This window comes from Equus quagga, chromosome 7 (assembly GCF_021613505.1).
Source record: "Equus quagga isolate Etosha38 chromosome 7, UCLA_HA_Equagga_1.0, whole genome shotgun sequence".
Taxonomy (NCBI): domain Eukaryota; kingdom Metazoa; phylum Chordata; class Mammalia; order Perissodactyla; family Equidae; genus Equus; species Equus quagga.
This window is the reverse complement of record NC_060273.1, coordinates 40,131,466-40,158,356: the sequence shown is the minus strand read 5'-3', so window position 1 is coordinate 40,158,356 and position 26,891 is coordinate 40,131,466. Positions and strand designations below refer to the sequence as shown.

Here is a 26,891-nt window from a genome sequence, read left to right as displayed (position 1 = left end):
ATCTCTCCCTGCTCTGCCTCCTCTCTTTCTCTCCCCATCTTCCCTTTTTCACCCCTTCTGGGCGACGTTTTCTTCGGTGGACAGTCCCAGCCACCACCCTGAGATTAGGCGGCTCTTCCCTCGGGCCCAGATGCAGACCGTGCCTAATGCTGGCCACTGGATCCACGCCGACCGCCCGCAGGACTTCCTGGCTGCCATTCGAGGCTTCCTGGCCTAAGAGTTGCTGGCCAAAGGGGACACAGAACCCCAGGCTTCAAGGCCCTGTCGTGTGCTCCACATTTCTGCACGGAAGAACTCAGGCGGGCACTGAGGGCGTGAGGGTACAGAGGGTCAGACCTCAAGCTTTAATGAATAAAGACACTGTTCCCAAGGTCCTGGGCTGAGCTCGCTCACCGCCATCGTCCCCACCGACCCAGGGGGAATCGGACCCGCGGGGCCCTGGCAGTTCCGGGGTCCACGGGGTCTCCCAGAGTGCCCCTGGACTCTCTCTGCAGCTGACTCTCGACCCGCTGCCTCACCAGCTGCTGCATGTCCTCCTGAGGGCAGGAGAGCTGATTCAGGGCCCACTCGGTGCCCTTCTCCCCCTGCCTCCCAGGCCCGGCCAGCCTTCCCACCCTACCTCCCAGGCCTCCACCTCCTGCCTCAGTCTCAGTTTCTCCTCCAGGACCTCCAGCAGCTGGGCCTCCACAGCTCGCAACTTAGCTCTGCATGTGTCCAGCTCAGCCTCCACTGCCCGCTTCCTGCAGACGACAGGGAGAGCAGCCTGAGGCTCAGGCCCTGCCGATCTGGTTCTGGGCCCTGGGGCTGAGCAAGTATGGCCACAGCCTCTACCTTGTGACAGGGTAGGTGTTGATGTGGCTTTTCTCCTGGAATACCTGACTTCCCCCCTCCCCTCCTCTCGCAGGACTGAGCCCTGAGGGTGAGCCGCCCACTGCTCTCCCACCCCTGCAGGCAGCTGCCTCTCACTTGGCAATGGCTTCATCCCGCTCCTGGAGGACTTGGTCCAGCGAGGGCTCTGTCTGGGTGTCCCCCAGTGCTCCAGCCGCCTGGGATTCTGGGGTCTGGTTGGGTGACAGAGGAGGGAGCCGTGATCTGGGATGAGGCCCCACCCTGGGACCTTCCACCCTGGCCTTGGTCCTGATGCTGATGTCAGGAGTGGGGGGGGTCTGGGACGTTCTGCACCCTCCCCCCAGTGCCCCAGTCTCGTGGACCTCGGAAGTAGAGCAGACTTCCAGACTGGACTGCCATGCCGAGGGGGAGGTGTTTGGACCCCCCCAGCGGGGAAAGGAGTTCTCACCTGATCCCCAGGAAAGAGACAAGGTGGGTTCAGAAGGACACTTACCTCTCGACGGCCCCAGACAGGTTGGCCTGGTGACTGGGACTCTTGTCGGCGGGGTGTGGCAGACAGAGGACAGGGCCCTTTGCCCTCCCTTCCGGGTAAGGCACTCCCGGTCAGGCCCCGCCCCCAGCAGGCCAGCCAGGCCCCTGCCTTCTCTTCTGGATCCTGGAGCTCTGGCCAGACCCGGAGCTCCTCAGCCCCTTCCTGTCCAGTCACATACATCCCTCACCCCAAGGGGGCGCTCTACCCACATCAGGAGATGAGAAAGGAGGAAAAGAGCCAGGACTGCTCCCATGCTGGGACACAGGTGTCCCAGACCCCCATCCTGAAGAGCTGGCATCTTGGAACCCTGAATGGCATCACCCACACATATAACTACAACCTTAGTTCAGCAGAAAACTAAAGGAAAAAAGTTTCATCATTCCTGGCAAATTCTTCCTGACATCTTGAATGTCCATCCTCCCTAGCAATATGGCTCATTATTCCTCCAACATTCCCAACGTTCTGATCCTTGAGCATGGACGGGTCCACTGTGCTCTGGGGGTGGGGGCATGGGTCTGGGTATCCCACACCTCCCTTCTGGTGACTGTTGAGCACACCACTGACATCTAAGATGTAAGAGGGAATTTCCTCCATTGAGAGGCCTCTTTAGCAAGGTTACTTCTCGAGGATCAGGTCCTCAGGTCAGCCCTAAACAGTAAATACTTTCTCCAAGACCCCCCAGGAAACCCCCTGCAGACCTGACTCCTGGTTGTTGTGGGTCCCACCCAGCCAGGTGTGCCTACAACAGCCAAACTCCACCGTTTGTTTGGTTGAACCCTAGGTGAAGAGGTGGGGTTGAGCTGTGCCCCCAAAGACACTGCTGTTGTGGAGGAGATTCACTGTGTTTCCAGAGATTGCTCTGCGCGATCCAGGCAGGACCCCTGGTCTAAGGGACCTCCAGGGCAAGAAGAGATAAAGCACAGATACAGTCAGAAAAGAGAGTCAGAGGCCTGGGGCAGTGGGGGCACAAAGGAGGCCCCCCGTGCCCAGACAGTCCCAGGAGTTCCGCAGGAGCTTGTCCAGAATGCGTCCTGCAGGCTGGTGGGAGTCAGCCAGAAGCAGCGAGGCATTTCGTTTATTTTAACTTTTCATTTGGAAACAACTTCAAATTGCTCTTCAGTGTCCTTTTAGGGTAAAAGAAAAAAAATCTGATATGGTACCAAGCATTGTACCCAGTTGTCACATCTCTCTGGTCTCCCTCAATCTGGAACAATTTGCAGCCTTACTTTGAATTCATGACCTTGACATTTTTGAAGACTACAGGGAAGTTATTTTGTAGACTGTCCTTCAGTTGGGGTTTGTCTAATCTTTCCTCATGATTAGACCTCTATTAGACATTTTGGGCAGAAATATCACAGAAATGGGGCTGTGTTCTTGTATCCAGTATCATTTGGAACCATGACCAGTGGTATTAATGTTGATCACTTGATCATGATTAATAAGTATTGGGGAAGGGAGGTACTTTGAAGCTATGAAACATCCTTTCCTTCATCCGACTTTCACCCATACGTTTCAGCATCTGTTGATGTTTTCTTGCCCAAATTAATTATTACTACAATGGTTCACAAATGGTGATTTTGTTTTCTTTTTTCTTTTTTTTCTTTTTTTGCTTTTTCTCCCCAAATACCCCCAGTACACAGTTGCAGGGTTTTTTTTAGTTGTGGGTCCTAGTTGTGGCATGTGGGACACCGCCTCAGCATGGCCTGACGAGCAGTGCCATGTCTGTGCCCAGGATCCAAACCGGTGAAACCCTGGACACCAAAGCAGAGCCTGCGAACTTAACCACCGTACCTCGGGGCCGTCCCCAGACAAATGGCGATTTTCTAATTTCATCATTCCTTTTACATTTATTATATGGCATTCTATTGTAAAGAACTTTCTCTTCATCTCCATTTATTTATATCAGATGGACTTGTGGTTTCCTGTTTCATTCAATGGATCATAACCCATTCCTATCATTTATTTCGATGCTCCCACTGTCCCAGGTTTGGTCACTGGGTGCCCCTTGCTGACCTCTTGTGTTGATATGTGCCATCACTCTTTCAACACTTCCTTTCCTTCTAGCTCCACAAGATATTCCAGGGTCGTCTTGTTTTTCCCTGCCCCAGCCCTGGAATTAGCCATTTCTGCAAGAATATCTGGTTCTTTTTGGTGGAGAATGGTATTTAGAAACAAAGATCTGGGTGTCAGCTGTGCTCATTGCAATTAGAGTAATCTGTATGCCCAGGCCCGCTCAGCAGACACACATTTTTACACATACGTAAACACATTTACATCTATGTTTATTTCTTTTTCTGTGTGGTGGTTAATTTTACTTGTCAACTTGACTGGGTCACAGGGTGCCAAGATAGGTGGTTAAACATTTCTGAGTGTGTCTGTGAGGGTGTTTCTGGAAGAGAGTAGCATTTGACTTGGTGACCTGAGTAAAGCAGATGGCCCTCCCTGATGTGGGTGGGCATCCTCCAATCTGTTAAGGGCCCAAATAGAACAAAAAGGCAGAGGAAGGTTGAATTCTCTTCCAGACAGCTTGAGCTGGGATATCGGTCTTCTGCCCTCCACCTGGGACTTGCACCATCGGTGCTCCTGGTTCTCATGCCTTCGGACTCAGACTGGACTACACCGTGGCTTTCTAAATCTCCAGCTTGCAGACAGCAGACTGTGGGACTTCTCAGCCTCCATAATCACATGAGTCAATGCCTCATAATACATGTTTTTCTCAATGTTTATCCTGTTGGTTCTGGTTCTAATAGAACTTATACATATTGAAAAAAGTTTATATTTAATCCTGAATTCCAGTCCAATGGCACAGGGTTCATCCTAGCCTTCCTCCATTCCATATTTTACCCCCCTCCCCAATGTCGTCAATATATTTCATAATTTGTTCAGTCTCCCTGTATGTAGCTAGTCCCCCCAAAACCTCTGGGCTCTCCCTGACATAGATGCCCCCATTGTGTGGGCTTGGCTCCTGCAGGGCTGCCCTCCCACCCAACTCCAGCGCCATCCTCGTGCATGGCCCTGCCTGCCGCTGGGCTGTCGAACATTCCTAAGAGCGTCACATTCATTCATTCGTTCCACAGATACTTACTGGGCACCTGCTGTGTTCCAGGCATGTTTCCAGGTGAGGGACATTAAGAGGAAGACGGACGAAACGCTCTGACCTCACGGAGCTCGCCCTCTAGGGAAGGGAGGGAGGCCAGATGGTAGGAGGTGCTGTGGAAGAAGAGAAAGCGGGAAAGGAGAAGGAGGAAGGACCAGGGCATTGCTATTTTATATAATTCTCTGCTACCCTAAGGAGATCACATACTAACCTACCACTTAGATGAAAAATAACCGTTCTCATGACTTGGAATAATATTTCCAGCAACAGCGTCATTCGTGGATTCAAAAAGTTTTGTATTTCTAAGCACAAGTGAAGATGACGTATTCGAGAAAACTGCATTAGGGGGCTCACAGGAGGTGCTAGGGATGACACGTGACAATGAGAGGCAGAAATGCAAGTGAAGGGTTGGAATACACTTTCACACGCCGTGAGAGTGGAAAAGAATTGTTTTGAAATAGTTATTCCAAAAATGTGATTTTAAATATTTAAATGCTACGTGTTTTAACTAAATGTTCTAGGTAGGGAGTTGATAACCTCACGTGTAGCCCTAAAAGTTTAAATTAGAATTTGGGGCCAAATTTATTTTCTTTTAATCTTCTCACTGGGGAAGGGAGGAAATAAGCTTATATTCAGGCATATAGCGAATTCCATCACAAGGCTGTGCCTCAGACATCGCACGCCGAGCAGTCAGACTCATTCCTCAGCTGCCCACATCTCCCTCCTCCCCACTGCCTGGGCTGGCCGAGCCCTCACCTCAGGGCGGAGCTGGAAGATAGTTACAGGTTGGGGTGGGGGGGCGCCAAGAGAGGGAAGGAGCTGCCAGCAGGATGGCGGGCTGGGCTTTGTGGGCAAAACAGCTGGGATCTGCAGGGCTGGGGGGCTTACAAACCGTGTCACCCAACCCTCCTGACCTGGTGTGTGTTTATCTCCCTAAGCCTCATCGTCCCCATCTATGAAGTGGAACTAATGCAGGGCCTCCCTGATAGGGTGAAACGAGGCGAGGCCCCTCACTTTGTACAATAGTGGGCCGGGTCAGACCTCCCAGGAGTGGAGAAAGAATAAGCCTGCCAGACCCAAGAAACAACAACAGAACTTCGCACACACACGCACACACACACACACACACACTCTCCCCCCCAGCCACGGAGCCTGGGTCAGCTGCCCTTCCTGCTCTGCACCCCCACAACTCTGCCCCCAGGACAGCTCTGTTCCTGAATCTCACACAGCTGCCTCCTCTTCCTCCTCCAGAGCTCTACAGCCCCTCCACTTCCCCATCATTCTCTTGTCACTGTCAAGGTGTCTCCCCCACCAGCCTGAGGCTGCTGGAGGACACGTGGTGACTGTCCTCCCAACCTAGGCACTCAGGTGCTCAGCAGTGACGACGTCCTGGAGGCAACACCGGCCTTGCCCAGCAGGTGGCAGCAGTTCCCAATACCAGGCCTCTGGGCAAGAGGCGCCCCCCCCCCCCCCCCCCACCAGCCCGCCTGTGGGATGGAAACCCCAGACCGCACCCAGGGGCTGTGGGAGCCCCAGATGCCCAGCCTTTCCCTCAGTCCCCTTTATAGGACACTGCTCAGTCATGCCTGCACGTGTTTATCGCTCACTCCACAAACACACTTTCTGTGCCAGCCTTGGGAAATCAGCAAGAACATGACCCTGTTCCTTCCCTTGAGATGTGCCCATCCAATTGGGGGAAAGATGCCTCACACAGACTGTGTCCACACAGGACAATAAGTGCTACAATTGGGATAAATACAAGTCTTTGTGGGGCCACACAGAAGGAGCCCAAAACTAGGTAGTCAGGGACACGATGTCCAGGTGCACAGGAGGAAGAGGGAACTGGGGGAGAGTGTGCCAGGCCTGAGAGGAGGGTGTGGAGTGGGCGTTATTGGGAGGGTTGCGGCCTCCAAGAGGTGAGGCAGGGCCAGACCACAGAGGACATGGAAAGCCATATTAGGGTATCAGGATTGCCCCCAGGGCAATAGGGAAATCTCACGGCCCTGAACAAGTGTGCAGGGGTGCAGAATGCCAATATTGGGGCTTAGAGATGCCCCTGTGACTAGAGTGGGGACAGGGCTTTACAGAGCATTGGTCTGGACTGAATGTCCATCAATAATCCACAGTAAAGAATGTGGTGGGAGTGACTTCTGTTATGGGGACTGCCTGGTTCCCCCGGGGAGGAAGCCCTGCTCTCTCTCTATCCCTGTCCCTGTTCACACCCCTGGTCCAGAATGCCTTTCCCCAACTCTCCACCTGGCCACCTCCTACTCATCCTTTAAGCCCCAATTCAAATGCCCTGCCTCTGCGAGTGGTCCTGATCCCAGGGAGTAGGCTGCCCTGGGGACCCATGGTATCTTGTGCAGCAGTTTCTCTTTTTTTTTTTAAGGATTGGCACCTGGGCTAACAACTGTTGCCAACCTTTTTTTTTTTTTTTCTGCTTTATCTCCCCAAACCCCCCCTGTACACAGTTGTATATCTTAGTTGCGTGTCCTTCTAGTTGTGGGATGTGGGACGCCACCTCAACGTGGCCTGACGAGCGGTGCCATGTCCGTGCCCAGGATCCGAACCCTGGGCCGCCACAGTGGAGCACGCGAACTTAACCACTCAGCCACGGAGCCGGCCCCCTGTGCAGCAGTTTCTATTTTAGCCCCCACCATGTTTCTGCCTCCTCCATCTCTGCCTGTCCCTCACCTGTCAGGGAACATTCCAGTTCTATCTTCAGCCCTTGTTTCTTCTTCCATAGAAACACACACACACAGACACACATGCACACACTCCCTGCACCGTGGCCCACAACTTTCATCTCCAGCCCAAGCCAGACTACTCCTTCCAGCCAGGCAGCCACGTTAACTGCTCGTTGACCATCTGCACGTCTCCCCTGGATGTGGGGGCAGGCCCCTTAAATGCTACCCGTCCAAGTCTGAACTCCTCCCCTGCCCACCCCCACATTTGGGATCTGCTCCTCCTCCAGGTGACACTTACGCTCTTATCTGCACATGGTCAGTCACCAGGGCCTGTTGCTTCTAGTTTGTAATATCTGTCATGGTTTTACAACAAACATATTCTTTTCATAATTGAAATAAAGTATAGTATTATTAAATAAGTCTCTTGAATGCCTCTGACCCTTCTTTCCAGCCGGACGGGTCCTGCTTCTGTTCAGTCACAGTTTCTCAGGACACCACAGTGGCCGTTCAGCGTCCAGCTGTCCTCCATGCTGTGACAGAGGCAGCTTTAAGAACCGCCTATGCTGGCTGCTTCTGGCTGGACCTCTCCCAAGAATTCCAGACTCATAGAGGCAATGGCCTACTTGCCCTCCCACTTAATAGGCCCAAACCTGAAATGCTGATTTACCCCGCCCCCAAGCTGCTCCTCCTCCAGTCAGCCCCCACCTTTGCAAACGGCAGCCCCGTCCTTCCGGGTGTCCAAGTCAAAACCCAGACTCCACTCATCCTTGAGCCCTGTCTTTCTCTCAGCTGGCTCCACCTTTAAAACGTATCCAGAATATGGCCACTTCTCACCACCACCGCCGCCACCACCTTTGTCCCAGCCACCTGCATTATTGCAATCGCTTCCCACAGTCAGAGCAGTCCTGTGAAAGCCCAAGATGAATCAGGTCCTTCCTCTGCTCGAACCCTCCCAGGGCTCCCATCCCACTCAGTGGAAAAGCCCAAGGACCCACAGTCACTTAGAAGGCCCCTCTGCGACTTCTCTGACTTCACCTCCTCTGAGCTCTGCCCCACCCGCCATGCACCAGGCATCCTCGCCTCCTTGTTGTTTCTCCAACATGCTGGGCATGCTCCCTGCTCATGGTCATTGCAATTGAAGTTCTCTCTGCCCAGAATGCTCTCCCGCTAGAGACCTACATGGCTCACTCCCTCACCTCCTTCAGATATTTACTCCAATGCCACCTTCTCAGCAAGGCCCTCCTTGACCTTCGAATTTAAAGCTGGGATCCCCCCTTAAACCCAGCAACCCCACCCATTCTTTCCTACTTTATTTTCCCCATAGCATATTCTCACCATTATAGATGTTATTCATTTGTTTACCATCTCTTTCCTCTGCTAGAATGCGTACTCCATAAGGGCAAGGACTTTTGTCTGTCTTGTTTTCACGTCACGTCCCCAGCATCTAGAACAGTCAGCACATAGTAGATGCTCAATTAATACTCTTTAATTAAAGGAATGAAAATCTGACCCTCAATTGCCTCCCCTGGTCTGTGTAATCAAGTTTAACATTCAAGGCCTCCCTCTCTGGCCTCATCTCTCACCCATGCTTACCCTCACACGTGAGCGCCACAGCAGGCTGCTGACCTTCTCCAAATGCTCCCCCACCCCCGCCCCCACCCCAGTGTCTTTGGGAACACTCCTGTCCAGAATGCCTGTACCACTCCTTGATGCAACCTCACTCCTCGAACGCCACCTCTGGGAAGCCCTCCAGGATCCCTCACATATTGAAACCATGTCTGTCTCTCCCACTATGCTAGGAGCATCTTGAATGCAAAACAGTGGCCCCACAGCGTGGTTTCCCAGGAAATGTTTGACGAATGATTGAATGAGGGTAAGACCTATTATCAGAAAGGCAGAGTTTAAGGTGAAGGGCGCACACTCATTCTTTATTCATTTTTTCTGCTACCCTTTAATATGCGTCTCAGTAAGTGATGGTTGGCATGACATTGGGGTTCTCTAAGACCAGAAGCTGTGTTTCCCCTTCCTGCCCTCTCCCCACAGGGTCAGACACTGGGCTCTGGGGGTGTACCCATGACCCACCCCACTGAATCAGCCTGCACACAGTTAGGCAGCACCTTCCCTGCCACCTGTTCCCTGTAACCCCGGGCAAGTCCTAGCAGGTGAGTCCCGGTTTCGCATCTGTCAGACTACCACCAATACTTGCTCTGTGGGACACTTCAGGTTGAGGTCTGGACAATTGGAAGGGGTGTGGCTGTCTCTCCTGCCAGGCCACATCTGAGCTAGTCTCGGGGCCAGATTTTCCAAGAAAGGAGGGATGGCTGGGACAGTGTCTCCAGCCTGCCTGCCAGCCAGCTAACCTGTGCCCACAGTCTGGGAGAAATGCCAGGCTCGGACACACTGGGCAGCAGGGGGCTGGCCCAGCTCCAGAGCAACACCTTGGCAGCCCTGGGGAAAAGGAGGGGGAGCGCTTGGCTCGAGGTCAAGAGGGTCTGGGCCAGGACACAGAAGGAACAGCTGGGTGTGTGTGGCTGCCATCTGAACAAGAGTCTGGCAGGGACCAGAAAAGGAGCATCTGCTACTGACTAGCCCCCACCCACCACCCCTCTAGGGTACTGCTAAGATTTTCCCATTAGTGCCAGAGGGAGCTGGGCCTCTGATTGGGATGCCCCCAGCTTGTAGATAGGAAGTAGGATCTCAGGCCTGAGGCTGGGACCTAGGGCTGAGATGAGGGAAAGAGGGACGTGAGGGCTATAAGTCAGATCGCCCTTCCCCAAAGACAGAAGGTTTCCTACATCCTTCTGGGAGTGGAAACTAAACGAAAAGCGTGGTCACCCAGCAGCAGACCTGTGAACGGAGAAATCCTGGGGAAGAGGGCCCAGAGCCTGAGTCGGGGTGAGATGAGGGGGAAAGTGGTAAGGGTAGGGGCTCCGAGGCTGGAACTGGGGAGGAGGTTTTTGGAGGGGGGTGCTGGAAGTTCCAAGGCAATAAAATCAAGGCGGGGCGGGGTCCAACCTCCAGCAAGTACCCAGGGATGTGAGGGGCTCTGGGGGTGAAGATCCAGGATCCAGAACGAGGGATGCTGAGCGGCTGAGTCGAGGGCAGCTTGAAGCAGGGCAGGGAGCAGGTGCTCTGGGGCCCGATCGCAGGCAGAGAACCCGCGTCGAGAACACAGGGGGACGAGGTCCCAGGCTTCGACCCCAGCAGGGGACCCTGTGGGGGATGGGGGCCGGGAGCCGGATTCCCAGCCCCAGGTGCCAGGCTGGGGCCCAGCCGGACCGGCCGACGCTGGGCGGGGCCGGGCTGGGGGCTGGGCCGGGGTCCCGGGGGCCGGGGCGGGGCCGGGCTGGCGCTGCGCAGCCGCGGGGCGGCCGCCGCGCATGCGGGGCTCATAAGGCTGCAGCCGGCGCCGCGGCCACTCCCGGGAGCATGAAGGACCGAACCCAGGAGCTCCGCACGGTGAGTCCGGGCCCGCGCGTCACCGCGCGCCGCCGGCGCCCCGCGCGCCGCTCTCCCCGCCGGGCTCCGGCGGCCCCGCGGGCTACAGCCCCTGCGCCCCGGCCGCGCCGGAGGGAGCGGTGCGGGGCCGGAGACCCCGACCCCCTCCGGGTCCCGCCCCTCGGACCCTCTCGGGGCCACGGGCTCGCGTGAGCTCGGGCCCGTTGGCCCGCGGGCTGGAGGCTGGAGCCTGGGGTCCTGGATAAACTTTTCGGCGCCCCCGTGTTTTGGGGGGTCGGAGGGGTATCATCGGATATCGGTGACGGGACAGGAGCCTGACCTCTCCCTCGCCCCGCGGAGCAGGTCCCGTCTATGTCCCCCCACTGTGCCTCATCACTGAGCCTCCTGTACCCCCTTGTGGTCTCGACAGCCGGCAGGACCGCGGTGGGAAGGGGCCGGGGCGGTCCCCTGCCCAGAGCCCGCTGCGGGCGCGCTGCGGAAACCCGGCGGGCGGTCGGGTGGGGCGCGCTCCTCCGACGGGCGTGGTCTCCCGGGGCTCCCCGACGCCCCCATCCCCTCCCGTCACCTGTAGCTCGCATCACCTGTGGCTTCCCATCCGCCTGCGATCAGGATCTGCTGCCCGCCGGGGTCCCTGAAAGGTCCAGACCTGCCCTCAGCCCACCTTCCCGGCTTCTGGGCAGTCCGGGCTGGCTTTCTAGACCCTTCCGAGGTTCCCTGGTCTGATTCCTACCTGAACCTATTTTTCCACCTGTGCCTTGGTAGGCCCCTGGGGTGTGGCTGTAGGAGCGGGGTTTTGGGGGGGTAGGAGGATGCGCAAAGGTTGTGAGTCAGAGCCCACCTTCTCCCAGCCCTGACGGAGACCCTTGCAGCCTGCTCCTCATCAGCAGGGCCCCCTTCCCCTGGCCTCTGCCATTTACCAGGATGTTCACACCTCTGCCCTTAGGGATGGCTATCCGGGGGCCTGTTGGGGGCAGTGAAGGAGATGAAGCCTGGCTGTAGGGAGGAGGCATCAGAGGTCTAGACGGGGTTGAGTCTCATCAGACCTTCTGATAGAGCACGCTGCTGGCAGACCCTGCCTGCCAATCTCTGGGGAGACTCTGGGCTCCCCAGTCCTCCCCCTGCTGCCCAGCTTAGAGCCAGAGACCTGGTTCCCTCATAGGGAAAGTTTCAAGTGTCCTTTGGCCTTTCGATCACTTGGCTGTCCACTCTGCTCGGGGGCTCCCTGCGTTCATGCCTGGGTCTCCCCCATTATCCAGCCTTGTCTGCTGGGCGTCGTGGAGCTGGGAACTGTGCTCTCCTGCCTCCATCTTCCCCTGCCCTGCTGCCAGCCCCCACCCTCCTGTCAGACCTGTGTGATTCCTGGCTGAGTGCCCAGCCCCTGGAGAGAAGAAGCTGGTCCCTCTTGTCTTATGTGGTGTCTAAACACTTCACCAGCCAGCCCTTGCGGCTGCCCTCAGTTTCCTGTCCTTGGGTGAGTCAGAAAGAAGGTTGCGATGAATGGCTGTGTGGTGCATCTGCTGATGTTTGGGCGCCTGGTGGTCAGATGAGAGTACATGTGGGCACCATGTGGTTGGGCGAGCACCGTCCTTTACATCTAACAGGGCCTTTGGCTCATCAGCCTTCATCCCCTCTGCTGAAGGGGAAACTGAGGCACAAGAGAGAATTGACTTGTCTGGTAGATCAAGTGGGGTGGTAGAAAGAGGCTTTGCCTGGTCATGAAGATGGTCAGACTTAGGCTTGCCTGCGACTGGGGGATCCTCAGAACTTGGGTTGTAGGGAGCTAACCCTAGGTCTCGTGCTCTGGTGTGTGTCTCTCTGACCCCTTCCCCCTACACACACACGCGCGCGCACACACACACACACAGGGTGGTCCAGGGTGGTCCCCTAGACGGTGAGGCCTTGCTTCTCTGAGTCTACTGAGGCTTCCTCTCCAGACGCCACACCAGGCGTTTGGAGCCCCTGCAGGCTGCTGTACTCACTGCTGGGTGGCCCTGCCCACTGGTGTTTCTAGCCGCCTCAAGGAAGAGCTGGCAGGAGCCCACCCCGGCTGGGGTGGAACGGTTAGTCTGGGGGGCTGCCATTCCCACAAGGCTCCTGCCCTCTGGGTCTTGGGTTCCCATCTATGAAGTGGAGGCAGGAAAACCTAGAACCCAGCTTCTCAGGGCAAGAGGAGTGCTCACAGGTCTCCTGTCTCTGACTCCATATTTGGGGGAGACCTGGCGCCCCAGGAGTCAGAATTTTCAGACCAGAATCCCCAGAACTAAGAGGCCAGTACTGGCTGGGCTGGACAGGGGTGGTGCTTGGGACAGTGACTTGTACCACCCCCAACACTCGCTCCCTCGTCCCCTCCTCCTCCTTTCCCTCCCGACGCCACCACATTTGGAAGGGAGGGAAGGGAGCTTATTTATAAAAGTCACACTTGGGGAAGGAGCTGGCGCGTTTCCTCCGTGCTCTCCAGCCCTCCAGCCTTCTCCAGCCCCCACCTCTCATGGGGCTCATCCTCCCGTTGTGCAGACAGAGCATAAAGGGATCTTCGGGGGCCACTGTGGGGGCCTCAATGCTGTAGGCAGCCCTCAGAGATCAGAAGGGCACCCTGGAGGCCTAAGGGGCACAGACTGGTCCAGACTCACATAGCTGGGAGACTTTGGGGCAAGGTGTCCCCAGGCAACGCCGTTCCATCCCAGGTACCCTGGATGCAGCTGCCACTTCTCCCGAGTTCAGAGGCCTCCCTGGTTTTCTTTCTGAGGACTTCTTGGAGCTGGCACACCCCTCCCTTGGCCCAGAACAGTGTTGATCTACGTGCTAGACCATGTGGGGCACATGGAACCTGCTGCAGGAGCCAGAGGACAGACAGAGGAGGGGGAGTTGGGGCAGCCAGACCCTGCAAGAGGCCTTCCTGGAAGAAGAGAACTTGGGGTGGCCCAGAAGGAGGAGTTGGATTTGAATGGGAGGAGGGTGGGAAGGGGGTCCAAAAGAAAGGACCAGTAAAGCAGAGAAGTGGGAATGCCCAACCAAGAGAGAATGGTGGGTGGTCCCGACACCCGCTCTAGAGCAGGGCCCCGCTCACAGGAGTGGCCAGGCAGGCCTGGATGGGGAAACCCAAGGTCCCGCTTCACCCACCAGTTCCCCTTTAGCTCTCATTGCTGGGCAGAGACCAGGGTCCTGGGGCAACACCCGGCTGGTTGGTGCCTTAACCTCCCTCTGCTCATTTCGTCTGTACAATGGAGCCAGCAGGATCTGCCTTGTAGAGTAGAGCAAACGGGTGAAGAATAGGCCCAGGGTGGGGCTGCCTCCTTCCCTCCCACCACATCCTTGGCGTTCCCCAGAAGAAACCATGGATTTGGGCGTATTTTCATCTGGGGTGCAGCTGGAAGGGCCTGCAGGAACTATCTGGTCCAACCTCCTATCTTACAAATTGGGAAACTAAGGTCGAGAAAGGGCTAGGGAGTTATCCAAGGTCACACAGCCCCTGGGAACAGAGCCCAGTCCCTTTCCATGGCCTAAAGCTGCCTCCCAACCTCCTCTGGGGCCCTGCTAAGGGGCAGACCCTGCTGTAAGCAAGGACCTAGTGGAGGAGGGAGTACACAGGATGGGGGGAGGGTGAAGGGAGCGGGATGGAGAGCCCTCGTCCCTGGAGACCCAGCTTGGCCTCTCACACACCCCTGACTCAGCTCTGCTCTAGTGATGTGACTCTGATTAGTCATTAAAAAGATGAAGGGGAAAAGTAGGCCTGAAAGCAGACAACAGCAACTCCTGCTTAGCAGGAGTGAATCAACCCTGCCGGCAGCTGCCAGCCGGCCCCTCCCCTGGGACCGGCCTGGAGGCTGCCTGCTCCCCACCGGCCCCTGCCCCCGCCCCCCAGGGTATCCTGGAATCCTGGAGCCTCTGCCAGGAGAGACCACCAGGGCTGCTGGGCCTCCACCAGAGGCTCTCTGCCTGGTGGTGTTCTCTTCCTGAAGGTCGCCTGGTGGGGGCAGCACTCCCCCCCCCTTCATTCCTGATTGCATATGTCCCCCAGTTTCTGCCTTGTGGGGCCCTTGGGAAGGGGGGTTCAGGGGAGGGGGCTCAGGAGAAAGAGGTGGAGCCACTTTGGCCGGGTGGCAGGCAAGGTGCCCATATGATGTCTCGGTGGCTTCGTCCGGAAGATGTGTGAACCTTCGAGCTTGTGCCTGCCCCACAGCTCCAGCTGCTACCTCCCTGCCGGTGCTGCCCAAGTCCCCACCTCCAGCCCAGCCCTGTCTCCGGAGCTGTGACTGCCACTCGGAGAGGGTTGGCAGACTCCCAAGGGCGCTGGGGCCCTGATCATTCAGCAAAAATCTGGGTGCCCACCTTGTGCATGATGACCACCCTGGCTAGCGCAGGACACTAGGAAGACGGCATGCCAGCCTGGTCCTAGTTCTTTTTTTGGTCAGAAGTGTGTCTGGGTTGGGGGCAGGAGAGGTGGGAGCTGACATCCTACATCCTTGTCATTTATTCAGTGTCCAGTGATAACTGAGTGTCCAGTGGGGTCTGAGTTAATCTGGAGGACACCTCTAGAAAGGTGCCACAGGGCTCTGGCTTAGATGTGGATGAAGTTGCCGGGGGCAACAGAGTCACAAGCCATCAGATTCTCACAAACTGGAACAAGGATCAGAACAAATGAAGAAATGAAACAGGAAAAAGGACCTTCAGTTGAGCCCCAAATCCAGCTGAGTAGACAGTGGTGGGGAAGAGCTTGGGGCTTTCCTTGTTAGGAAGTGCTGTATGTTCACTTAGGTGATCTCTGGCTGCATTAACAGAGGTAGACCATGTGGAAAGTGGGAGGGGATGGGTCAGCTCTTTGGCACTGCTCAGACCACAATCAGCAGGCAGATTCAGTTTGTATCCCTGTACTGCAGGAGAAGACAGAGGCCGAGTGGAACAAGTCTGGGGCAGAGGCTATAATTTGGAGCCCCTGGGAAGGATCTGAAGGGGAGGGAATGGTCAACTTAAGAAGAAAAACCTAGGGAGGGTGTGGATGCTGCTTCAGACCTCTGGCAGGGCCAGCCCAGGGAGAGGGCACCAACAGGTTCTTTATGGTCTGGGGACAAGCCGCAGGAAAGGGAAGGACTTTCTGACAATTGCGGCTGGCTCAGATAGGCAGAGCCACCTGGGAAAGCTAGTGAGCTCTCCATCACAGGAAGCATGCAAGTTAAGGCTGGAAGCTGCGGCCAGGGTGACTTTTCAGGTCCTTTAGAGCCCGAGAGTCTGTGACTTTGGCTCCAGCAGGGATGTGAATAGAGTGAGGGGAGCCAGAGGAGCAAGATACTGACCCAGGGGACCTGAGGAAGGCTTCTGGGAGGAGGTGGCATCTACAGATGTGGGGAATGTCAGCCTCGTGGAATCACATTCCAATCAGAGGGAACTGTGTGGGGAAAGCAGGACAGCCAGTGGATTGTAGGGGACGGGAGATCGTTGTAGGTGGGGTGGGGCAGTGAGGTGAAGAGGAGGGCTGGGTGAGAAGTCCTGGGGCGGAAGAAGCCGTAGGACTGGGGAGGAAAGGGTCCCCTGCAGCATCCCCTCAAGGGCTTGCTTGGAGCCACGGCTGGTTTGACCACAGCTGTGAGGGTAGGCCCTGGACCCTCCAGCTGGCTTTGGGGCCAGTCTGAATGCCACTTCCAGGGTGAGCGCCCAGCTGCGCGCCCCAGTCCAACCCAGGCCTCAGGTCTCCCTTTCTCAGCTCTACCCTCTTAGGTGGAGAGCCGGGAGGAGGGTGTGGGCATCTCTCCTGCCACCCTCAAGTCCAGCCTTCAGTCCTCTGAGGAGGTTGTGGAGGTAGCAGGTCAGAGCTGGATGCCTGGACAAGATAGGTCCCCATTTCACAGATGGGCAGGCTGAGGCCACAGAGGCCTCCCACAGGTCTGTGGCAGTGACTCTCGTCTCTGAGAACTCAGGTGGCTTGTCTTTGGCCCTAGCTGTCATTACTCTTTCTGGGAAGGGAGCAGGAAAATTCTCCTTCCACGCCTTCTCATCCACCCCTGCCCTTCTCTGGGCACAGAAGGCCAGAGAGGGCAGGGCGCTGAACGGCAGGAGCTCCTGGGGCCACCTCCCAACCTGGCAGGCTGCCCAGGAGGGGGAACCGGGCTCCTCCAGGCTGCACTCTGGCTCAGCTCCTGGGCCTGGCCTAAAAGTGGCTTAAAAGGGTGGAAATGGCTCCTAGATGCTCTGCTTCTATGGGTGGGCTTGGTGGGGGGAGGGAGGCCACCTGGTAGCAGCCACAGGCACTTGTGGGAGCGAGGAGTTATTTTAGCTGCTGGGGGAGGAGGTGTGAGCTCTTGATGAGAGGCCCCCCCCAAGCCACCTACATAAAACTCCAAGCAACCCCCTCTCTTGGTTGGTCCCCACTTTGGTGGGGTAGTAGGACCCCAGAGCCCAGGGGCACCGCCTTCGGAACATGCTGTGTGTCTACCTTTTTCCAGCCTCCCCCTCTGCAGCCAGGCATCACTGTGCCCATTTCACAGAGGAGAAAACAGACCCAGGGGGAAGTCCCTCGGCCAGTCAGTATCTGCTGGCCCAGAACCGGCCCTTCCCCAGCACACTCGTGAGGCCCAGCCTGCCGGGTCCCTCAGCTTCCCCACCCCCTTGACCTTGGCCTGCTCCTATCCTTGGCTCTGATGTGAGAGAGTAGCGAGGTGAGGGCCAGTGCCGAGCCAGCTGGCACCACCTCTTGTGGGGCACTGAGATATGAGGTGTGACCAAGCCCGAGAACCCCAGTCCAAGGGGTGATGGTCTTGCCCTGGATGTCCTTGCCATGACTGTGGAGAGGACCCTTGGTCTTGCCACCAGAGTGGGCTGACCCTGGCGACTCCAGGTGTATTAGGCAGACAGTAATGAGCATGGCCAGCATGCAGGGAAGGCAGAGGTGTAATTATGCCACCCCACGATGGGCTGGCTTTTGTACAGCTGCTCCTGGGCCAGTGCCTGGGTCAGCGGGGTGGGGCCTGCACCTGCACCTGAGGCCCAAGGCAGGCCGCCAGCCAGGTGACAACATGACTGGCCTCTCTGGGCCCGGAAGGAAAGAGGATCAAAGTCCAGTGTCAGGACTGACAAGGAGAGCGGATCCCCAAGAGGGCTGAGTGGCAAGGCCAGCACCTCACAGAGCCCCTAGGGCGGTGTCTCTCACGGCCCGTGTCTGAGCCATCCAACCTTTTGGGAGGGAGATGGTGGTACCCAGGCTGGACAGCCCCCAGCCTCCCCCTCCAGGGCCCTCCCTGGAAGGGAGTTTGGGAACTCAAGGCCCCATCTTAATTAAAACCATCGGGCCAGGAGAGTAGAGAACGCTGGCTGCCAGGAAGCCTATCTCAGGCCAAGTTTGTGAGTTGGGGCCACTGGCGGAGGCACCAAGCCCTGAGGTTTGCTTGACCGAGGGTGTGGGGTGTGCTGGGAGGACACGTGTCCTGTGGGAAGGGGCAGGAGCTGAGCAGGGGAAGGAGGCCTGGCCTGGAGATGGAGACCTGGTCCTGTCACCCACTTGATAGGCAAGGCCTCTCTGTGATTGCGCTGAGGGCACAGCCAGGCCTTGTCCCACCAAGAGGTCGGACGGGTGGCTGGGGCCCTGGAGCTGCAGCCTGCGAGCCTCCTATATATGGATGCTGGACAGTTTGGGATCCCAGTCCAGCAGGACCCAGTGGTCCCACCACAGGTCCTGCTCATGTGTGCACACCCCTGTGCAGGCCAAGGACAGCGATGATGATGACGATGTCACTGTCACTGTGGACCGAGACCGCTTCATGGATGAGTTCTTTGAACAGGTGGGAGCCAGCACACCCCGCCTCTCCCTGGACACTGGTAGGGCTGTTACACACCTGTGCCAGGCTCAGCAGCCCAGAGGCACCAGTTAATGAACCCGTTTTGAGGGTAAATAGACTGAAGCTCAGAGGGGAGTCAAGTTTGGGATTAGAACTGCCTGCTTCTCCCCACCCTGGTCCAGGATACTAGAAGCAGCCAGCCTCACCTCACGCCCCCTGCCCCCCCGACCTGAAGCCTAGCCCAGTCTCTCCCTGAGCCCTGACCTCCAACCCCGTTCTGAGCGAGCCCTGAGCCCAAGAAACCCCTCCCTGGATTTTCTCCTCCTGGCCACCTGGCCTTGGTCCACAGGTGGAGGAGATCCGCGGCTTCATTGACAAGATCTCTGAGAATGTGGAGGAGGTGAAGCGGAAGCACAGCGCCATCCTGGCCTCCCCCAACCCTGATGAGAGTGAGTGTGTAGGTGTGGGGCCGGGTTTCAGGCCCCACAGGCCTCCAGGAAGGTCTGCTGCTGGGGAGGTGCACCTGGGCCTGGCCAGGTTGGGGAGGGCTCCCTAAGAAACCTCAGGAAATAGCTGTCCCAGGCCTGGGCTTGGGGGTCAGTGCCCAGTATCCCTGCTGGACCCAGGGCCTCACGCAAAGACTTGCATGGTGGGAGGGGTGGGGTCAGGCAGCCAGCCCTGCCCCCCAGGTAAGCTGGCCTTTTTCTAAGGCAGCTGCTGGCTGCAGCCCTAGGATGTTGGGAGGGAGGGAAGGAGGGAGGGAGCTGCCTCGGATCAATAGGAGACCTCTCAGCCCAGCCCCTCCCTTTCCCTGCCTCCCTGGGGAGCAGATGGCAGCTCAGGCGTCAGCGCTGTGGGAGGGCAGGCCAGCCAAACAGGCAGAGCTTCCAGAAAGAGCTGGCAGCCCTGGCACCTGGCCACCGGTACCCCGGAGCTGGGCATTCTCAGGGCTCCAGGAGGTCACCTCTCTCCCCGCACACAGGGAGCCCGCATGTGTCCGCATTCCACTCTGTTCCCAGACGGGTCCCCAACCCGGCTGTCAGAGTTCCTGGTGAGGTGCTGATTACTACACGATTATGTGCCGGGCTGGCAGCACGCAGGCCCCACATCCCCTCCTCTCAAGGGGGTGCCCCCTCAGCCCCAGGGGCAGTGATGGGCCTGCTTGCCTCCTCTCTCACTTCTCCAGCTTTCATGGAGGGTGCAGCCTGCACCTGGTGGGAAAGCCCGGGGCGAGTTCCTGCCCTGGCTGCTCTTGTGGTCAAGGGGAGGTGCCCAGGGCTTGACGTCAGGCTCATTTCCAGCACTTCCTCCCTCACCCCAGGCACAGTGGCATCCTCAAGCACCCAGAGGAAATCTTTCCACAGCCCCAAGGTGCACTTGAACCCGAGGCCAGTGCCAAACCAACCAAACCAAGTGCCAGGCCTTTGGAAGGCAAAATGAGTGCGCTGGGAGCCAGGAGACTGTCCCAGGAAGGGGTGGGAAGGGAAGAGGGACAACCCAAAGCAGCGCACACGTCTAGGGCAGCCATCATGCTCCCCTCTCCCCAGAGATCTGTCTGGGGGCAGTGGGTGGGTGGCTCCTGGTCAGGGGGCGCTGCCTGTGTGAACAGAGTACTGTAAAGAGCTGCCGAGTTGGCCTCTCACCTGCTGGCAGACAGGTGGCCGTGCGGCAATGGAGCTGCTCAGCTCCCCACCTCAGCTCCCTTGTGCCACCTTCAACACTCACTTCTCCCTGTGTCATACAATGTCAGTCGCCACCAGTTCAGAATCACCACCCATGAGCTGAGCAGTCAGGACCCAGCTGTCGGTGATGTGGGCTAAGGGCACTTCCCAAGGGGAGAGGCTCCCCTTGAAGGGTTCTAGCACAGAGGCAGAGCAGAGGTAACAAGGAGTCACAAGAAGAGATGGCAGGGAGTGGGGGGCCTTCCTGGGCCGAGACTTGCTCTGCTCCTCTGGGGGCTGCCATCCGGGCTGGGCTATTTTGGGTCTGAGCAAAAGAGGCTGAGACGTCAGAGCAGCTGGTAACCAAGTTTTCCTTTGTTCATACAAATCAGGAGCCCTCCTCCGCACCTTGAAGCCCCTCGCTGCTCTCACATTCCACTTGGGACGTGGCACCCACCTGATCGGCCACTGTCAGTGTCTCTCCCCAATCCCCTAGAGGAGAAGCCCCAGCCCAGAGGCAAGCAGAAGGAGGATGAGAAAGGTTGCAGCCAGGAGCTCAATCCGGGGGCTGCCCTGAGGCTGGAGCGCTACTGGGGCCCATTACTCCCCCCAGCACCCCAGAAGGAAGCAGCCATCTTGCACCACTTTGCCAGTCAACCCCTCACAAGGAGTAGGGCAAGCTCGGCACCCCCATGGCCTCTGCCAGCTTCAGGGAGATGGTTCCAGTTGGCACAAAGGCCAGCAACACCATGCCACTGCCCTCCCCCAACTTCACCCTCATACACCCAGCTCCCTGCTACGTCCAGAGCCGACTATGCCCCAGGGGGCCTGCCTATTTGAAGCTCTTCTCCATCAGCTCCCACCCAGGCCAGGTGCCTCCTGTCCCCACTGGGCACTCAACAGTTGGCCTCTACTCGTCAGCACCTATGGAGGGGGCTTTGTGAGGAGAGCAATGGTTGCCCCACCCAGGGTGCTTGACAGAGGGGCTGGCTTCCACGCCTCTGGCCCCTGCAGCCTGTTGGCTGGATGCTTACCCCCCTGAGCCACCAGGTAATGCTAGGTGAGCCCACACCCCCCACCTTGCCTCAACCAAGTATCAAGTAACTGTTCCCCAGAGCCAACTCCAGCATCACCAGCTGCTCCACAATTATTTCTGCCTTAAATTTAGACCCATCTGTTATCTGCAGGGGGCGGGGGAGCCAGTGAAGGAGGAAGGGAGGCTCCTTGGAAGGCAGCATGAGAGAGGGGGTGAGGCTACAGCTGTTGTGGCCCTGGCCCTGGGTTGTAGGGGCAGGCAGAGCCTCAACCAGGGAAAGAGGGGAGACCCAGGACTCAGGGTCTGCCCAGAGTCCCCATCAGCCTGAGCCTGAACATCAGGTGTGAGGAACCCAGGGTGCCTCCCCTCACTCCTTCTCCCTTCCCAGAGACGAAGGAGGAGCTGGAGGAGCTCATGTCCGACATAAAGAAGACAGCGAACAAAGTGCGCTCCAAGCTCAAGGGTGAGTCTGGGCTCTGGGCCTTGTCTGGGGGTGGGCGGCACCCCAGGCCTGCCTCCCCCACACAGCCCTGGGCTTTCACTAACTCTGAGGGGGTACTCTGGGCCTTGCTTTCCTTCATGAGGGTGCCATCCACTCAACAGCTACCTGGCAAGGCCCATTTGTGCCAGGCTCTGGGCTGGGCCTCGGACAGATGCCTGAAGCTTCATCGAGAGCATGCTCCACTCTGGGCTGTGCCCCCATTCAGCTAAATAGGGTTAAAGGAGTGGCCAGCACTGCCTGGCCCACTCAGAAGCCCCCGTGTGCTTGTGTGAGCACAGACATACAGGCCCTGCCAACGCACGGGCCTACGGGCCCGTGCCCTGCAGGCTGGGGACACCTGGCCCTCCCCACTCTGGGCATGGCCCCTGGTTGGGTGCAGAGCCTCCCTGAGCAGGAGAGAGACAGGGTGGGCCTGAGCCACCAGGCCCAGCACAGAAGCGCTCACACACACAGCGTTGTACGTACCCGAGGCCTCACAAGTGGGTGTGCATTTATGCACACACTTGCACATGCCTCACACTGGGAAGAGCCTTCTCCATCAGTGCCTGGTGCCCTCTCTTCCTCTGTTTCCGATGTGGCCCCACTGACAGACCACACAAGACCCCCAGGGGCAGTCCTGAGCCAGATCTGGGGGGTGTGGGTCGGGGGCAGTGGTGAATGGGGGCAGATTGTGGCTTAGCAGCCATCTGTCCCCCAGGCATCGAGCAGAGCATCGAGCAGGAGGAAGGCCTGAATCGCTCCTCGGCGGACCTGAGGATCCGGAAGACACAGGTGCAGGCCAGACTCTGGGGTGGGCAGGGGCCTGAGGCTCTGGAGCGGGGCCTGACCCATGCCCCCCCCCCCCTCCCGGACCCCCAGCACTCCACGCTGTCCCGGAAGTTTGTGGAGGTCATGTCCGAGTACAACGCAACGCAGTCTGACTACCGTGAGCGCTGCAAGGGCCGCATCCAGAGGCAGCTGGAGATCAGTAAGCTGAGCGGGTGGGGCCGGGCTGAGGGGCCGGCCGTTGCTGTGCTCCTGGGGAGGTGGGACTCAGTGTGACCCCTGCTCGCAGCTGGCCGGACTACAACCAGTGAGGAGTTGGAGGACATGTTGGAGAGTGGGAACCCGGCCATCTTTGCTTCTGGGGTGAGTGTGGACCCCAACCCTCCCACTGGGACCCCGCCCACCAGGACCCCTGGTGTGTGTGCAAAGTGCTGGGTCTGGGCAGTATTTTGACACAGCCACCTGGTGAGACAGGTTTTAAAGAAGGGTGAGTCCCAGAGAGGGGAAGGGACCAGGCTGAGGTCACCTAAGTGTTAGTGGCAAAGGTGGAATTAAGACCCGTCTCCTGGCTCCTCCCACTTCCTTGCTACCCCTTCCCCCATTCTCAGGGCCTTTTACTCGTCCCAGAGGACTCGGTGCCCTTAGCCATCTCTACATTCAGGTGACGCTTGAGCAGGGGGGCCTTGTGAAGGAGGTGGCACACAGGGTGGGAGGCAGCTAGGGGATGTGGGTCCCAGGAAGAGAGAGGGGAGGGCAGTTACAATCAGTGGGAGGAACGTGGTTCAAGCCTGGGTCCTTGGGGCAGTCCACTCCGGGTCTGTACAAGGCTGGTGGTGAGCACTCACACTTAGCAGGGACTCCGTGCAAGCACAGGGGGAGTGTTGTTAACCCCATAGTGCAGACAGCAAATCGGGTCTCAGAGAAATTAGGTAATGGCAAGTAAGGGCCAAGCAGGAAGTTGGGGGAAGCCTCAGTCCTGCTTCCAGAACACTTTGCTCAAGCCCTGCCCATCCCAGGTGCCTTCACCCTTGGCATCCTGCTATCCTGGTCCCCCTTAAGCAGGCCCCTGGGTCCCAGCCCCCTGCTCCTACCTCCTAGATCATCATGGACTCCAGCATCTCGAAGCAGGCCCTGAGCGAGATTGAGACCCGGCACAGTGAGATCATCAAGCTGGAGAACAGCATCCGTGAGCTGCACGACATGTTCAGGGACATGGCCATGCTCGTGGAGAGCCAGGTGAGGCCTGGGTCCACTGCCCTCCGCCCCAGCCCCCAGCAGCACCCAGGGCTGCAATGACCCCACCCTTTCTGCCTGACATGCTGCCCTGCCCGGGAGGGACCAAGTCTTCAGGTAACTAAGCCCCCGCTGTTGAAACTGCCTCCAGAGCCCTGCCACCTGAAGGACCCTCTCTGCATGGCTCGGCCACCAGGCCCCAGGCGCTGCATGGCTCTGCATGGCCCTGGCCACCTACACCCAGCCTTGTCCTGTCTTCTTCACTAGCTGTTTGTCATGTGGGCCCTGTCAGGCAGAGCAGTGACCAGGACAGCTGAGGGCCCACTTCCTGGAGCTGTCGTCTGTTGGGCGAAAGGGCAGCATAAGTAAATAAATGGAATATTCTCCAGTTGTGCCAGGTGCTCAGGAATGTTAGGAGGCTATGTGATAGAGCAGTGGTTCTCAAACTCGAAAGTGCCTGAGAATCACTTGGAGGGCTTGTGAGCTTCCTGGCCCCAGTTCCCAGAGGTCAGTAGTTCAGGGTGGGGGCCCTTGCATTGACATTTCTAACAAGCTCAAGGGGGATGCCCATGCTACTAGTCCAAGGGCCACATTGGGAGTGACACTATGATAGAGTCCCTGCGGTGGCCGTTTTGGACAGGGTGGTCAGGGAAATCCTCTCTGAGGAGGTGGCCTTTGGGCTCTGAAGACTTCTCGGGGGAAGAGTGAAGAGCTGGCCTGGGCAGAGGGACCAGCAACCCCACGGTCCTGAAACTGGCAAGAGCCTGACATATTTGAGGAGCAGAAAGGGGGTCCATGCAGCTGGAACACAGGCGTAGTTGGAGATGAGGTAGGCAGGGCCTTGTGGGTGGTGCTGGGTGTCTGGCTTCTCTTCTAGACCACAGGGTCTTAAGTGTGGAAGTGGTGTCACCCAAGTTAGGAAGCAGGGAGGCCCCAAGGAGGCTCCTGCCGCCACCGGGTGAGAGCGCTTGGTGATGTGGACACCAGTAGGGCGGGGGACTTGGGACTTGGAGAGAGAGTGGGCACGCCACTGCTGAGAGTCCTGTGGGGCAGCATCAAGGTTGGAGTGGCCTTTGGGGGCAGCATGGGACCAGACTGCTGGGCCCAACAGTGTGGTGGGGCTCACTGTGGTCACCTTGTGAGCTATAGCCAGACACCAGCTCACCTGCCCCTGCCTTCCTCTGCCTGATGCTGTCCTTTGTCAGGCTCCAGGCACTGGGGTCAGGGCTCCAGCTGAGTTCTCTGCATGGTCCCCACACCCTTGGCTGAGACTGCATGGCCAGTTCCCTCCCCATGATGGCTGCTCTGCGGGGAGAGGCGGGAGCTCCCCAGGGTGCCTGGCCAGAGGGGCACAGGGAGACACTGGACCCTATCCTCTTCACCACCCCACTTTTCTCTCCTAACCTCAGGGTGCTTTCCCGATGTCCTGCCCTGAGCCCCCTCCCGACCCTGAGGGGGGCCCTCTGGAGCTCCAGTACCCCCCGCCCTGCAGGGGGAGATGATTGACAGGATCGAGTACAACGTGGAGCATTCGGTGGACTATGTGGAGAGGGCTGTGTCTGACACCAAGAAGGCCGTCAAGTACCAGAGCAAGGCACGCCGGGTCAGTGGTCCCAACTCTGCCTCAGCCTCCGTCCCGCATGCACCCATTAGAGCCCCCAGACCATCACAAATCCTTCACCCGACTCTCAGGCCTTTGGCACCCCATTGTAACACCTGCCCAGACACGTTCTGGCCATCACCTTCCCCCCAGTTCAATCCCCCAGACTCTCCAGCCTTCACCCCTCATCATAGCCCCCTCCCCAGTGGCCCCAAGCCCCTTCACTCACCTTTTGTGCCACACGCCCCAAAGCTCTGCCCAGAGCGCTCAGCCTCCCAGGCACTGTCTGAAGCTGTTCTTCCTGCCTCCCTGGTACAGAAGAAGATCATGATCATCATCTGCTGTGTGGTCCTGGGCATTGTCATTGCTTCCACCTTTGGAGGCATTTTCGGATAGAGAGCACCCCACCTGCCACTCCACTCTGGATGGTCCACCTGGAGGAGGCCCCCTGGCTGCTGCCGCCTTGTGGCTTGGAGCTCCGTCCTTCCTACTCCATCCTGCTCCTTTTTCTGCCACAGGGCCCTCCGTACCCACCCTGCCCTGAGCCGTCATGTGCATGATCTTTGTAACAGTGCGCGTCTGTACAGAAGAGGCAGAGGGGAGCCAGGCTGGAAACAGCCAGCGGGGTGGCGATGGGTCAGCAAGGGACAGACTCAGGCCCTGGCCCAGGCTGTCTCACGCTTACCAGGCAGGGCCGCCCAGGGTAGCCATGGGCCCCTTCCCCTGCCACAATCCCAATCATCCCACTCTGGCCTGGGGTCCCCCCTCTCCTGGGATCAAGGCCCTCTCTGGACCCCAACCTTACCTCCTCCTGACCAACCCATCTGCCCCATCCTGTCCTCTCCAGCTGTCCCCCTAAGCCATGCCCCCTGAGGGGTGGGGACCAGCTGGCCACATGGTGCTGCTTTTCAGGTTAGGGGAGGGGTGGCCCTGAGAGACAGCCCAGCTCTAAGCCTCTAACAGCCAATCACTGCCAGGGAGGCTCAGGGTGCCGTGGCCAGGTGGCTTCTGGCAGTGTCAAGACCAGGATCCCCGCCCCCCGCCTTCACCTGGGGCTCCTACCCCCTGCCTAGGGGCAGAGTCCGACAGGTCTGTGGATGCCTCAGCCTGACATTCCCACAGCACCAGGAGCAACCCCTCTGGGCTACGCCTGACTCCAGGTAACATTCTGGGAGAGGCTGGCTGGTGCCCCAGTCAGGCCTCTGCCCTGGCTGAAGCCCACAGCCTGGGCCAGCCACTCCCCAGCAGGCCTTAGTCAGGTCCTGAAGCCATTGTGTTGCATGTTTGGGACAGTGATCCCTGCTCTCTTGTGCTCTGGAAAGTCAGTGTCACTTCAGGCCTGCAATCACGTCCTGCGCTTGCTGTCCCCCGTTGATGTGCCACATGGGTGTCAGGTGTCTCGGATGCAGTATTCAGCAGCCAGCCAGGAGGGGTACCTCCAGTCTCCCCATCTTGGGGCTTTGCAAGTTGGAGATGTGCCCCCACCCCAAGACCCCTCTTCCTCGTTGGCAGGCAGGGAGTGTGCATGCAAGTGCATGCCATAGGGGACGGGCCACGTCTGTGCCCCACCTTCCCTCAGCTTTGCTCCTGCCCAGTGACTGTGACCACTGTCCGTGTTGCCTTCTTTAACAGCGACTTACCCCTTCCTTCACCCCTCCACCAAAGGTCTTGGTACAACCAGCTGCCCATTTTGTGAAGTTTTTA

General features: G+C 58.1%; 3 protein-coding genes across 11 annotated transcripts in view; 2 read left to right on the top strand and 1 right to left on the bottom strand.

Annotated features, from left to right (window-relative positions):
- Positions 1-389, top strand: part of ABHD11 (abhydrolase domain containing 11) — a 3,644-nt gene extending 3,255 nt beyond the window's left edge. For 3 of the 5 annotated variants that reach the window (XM_046667502.1, XM_046667499.1, XM_046667500.1), the window contains one exon: positions 131-389. In XM_046667502.1, coding sequence (XP_046523458.1) covers positions 131-383 — 253 coding nt within the window. In that variant the 3' untranslated portion in view covers positions 384-389. Of the gene's footprint in view, positions 1-84 lie in introns of all 5 variants that reach the window. The other 2 variants (XM_046667503.1, XM_046667501.1) reach the window with 1 other exon arrangement.
- LOC124242450 (bicaudal D-related protein homolog) lies at positions 308-25,499 on the bottom strand. 2 transcript variants are annotated; one of them, XM_046667507.1, is made up of 7 exons: positions 25,417-25,499; positions 8,501-8,609; positions 4,467-4,591; positions 1,343-2,505; positions 967-1,061; positions 620-740; positions 308-536 (listed from the first exon to the last, which is right to left on the bottom strand). In XM_046667507.1, exons 4-7 carry the CDS (start codon positions 1,559-1,561, stop codon positions 390-392), a joined length of 582 nt encoding a protein of 193 aa, XP_046523463.1. In that variant the 5' UTR covers positions 1,562-2,505; positions 4,467-4,591; positions 8,501-8,609; positions 25,417-25,499; the 3' UTR covers positions 308-389. The 2 variants fall into 2 exon arrangements, with proteins under 2 accessions (XP_046523463.1, XP_046523464.1); XM_046667508.1 differs by having other exon boundaries at positions 635-740.
- STX1A (syntaxin 1A) lies at positions 10,569-26,891 on the top strand. 4 transcript variants are annotated; one of them, XR_006889451.1, is made up of 10 exons: positions 10,569-10,624; positions 18,316-18,393; positions 18,740-18,839; positions 21,476-21,550; positions 22,287-22,360; positions 22,448-22,556; positions 22,644-22,717; positions 23,453-23,590; positions 24,997-25,190; positions 25,506-25,542. XR_006889451.1 is itself a non-coding variant. In XM_046667504.1 (10 exons), exons 1-10 carry the CDS (start codon positions 10,595-10,597, stop codon positions 25,581-25,583), a joined length of 867 nt encoding a protein of 288 aa, XP_046523460.1. In that variant the 5' UTR covers positions 10,569-10,594; the 3' UTR covers positions 25,584-26,891. The 4 variants fall into 4 exon arrangements, 2 of the variants coding, with proteins under 2 accessions (XP_046523460.1, XP_046523462.1); XM_046667504.1 differs by having other exon boundaries at positions 25,080-25,190; positions 25,506-26,891; XR_006889452.1 differs by lacking the exon at positions 25,506-25,542 and having other exon boundaries at positions 23,453-24,416; positions 24,997-25,118.

Coding starts and splice junctions, on each gene's coding strand:
- LOC124242450 (XM_046667507.1), bottom strand. CDS start 1,561: ATGTATGTGACTGGACAGGAAGGGGCTGAGGAGCTCCGGGTCTGGCCA. Junction 1,062..1,342: donor CTGTCTGGGGCCGTCGAGAG/GTAAGTGTCCTT, acceptor TCACCCAACCAG/ACCCCAGAATCCCAGGCGGC. Junction 537..619: donor AGGAGGTGGAGGCCTGGGAG/GTAGGGTGGGAA, acceptor TCCTGCCCTCAG/GAGGACATGCAGCAGCTGGT.
- STX1A (XM_046667504.1), top strand. CDS start 10,595: ATGAAGGACCGAACCCAGGAGCTCCGCACG. Junction 10,625..18,315: donor GAACCCAGGAGCTCCGCACG/GTGAGTCCGGGC, acceptor ACCCCTGTGCAG/GCCAAGGACAGCGATGATGA. Junction 22,718..23,452: donor CGGCCATCTTTGCTTCTGGG/GTGAGTGTGGAC, acceptor CCTACCTCCTAG/ATCATCATGGACTCCAGCAT.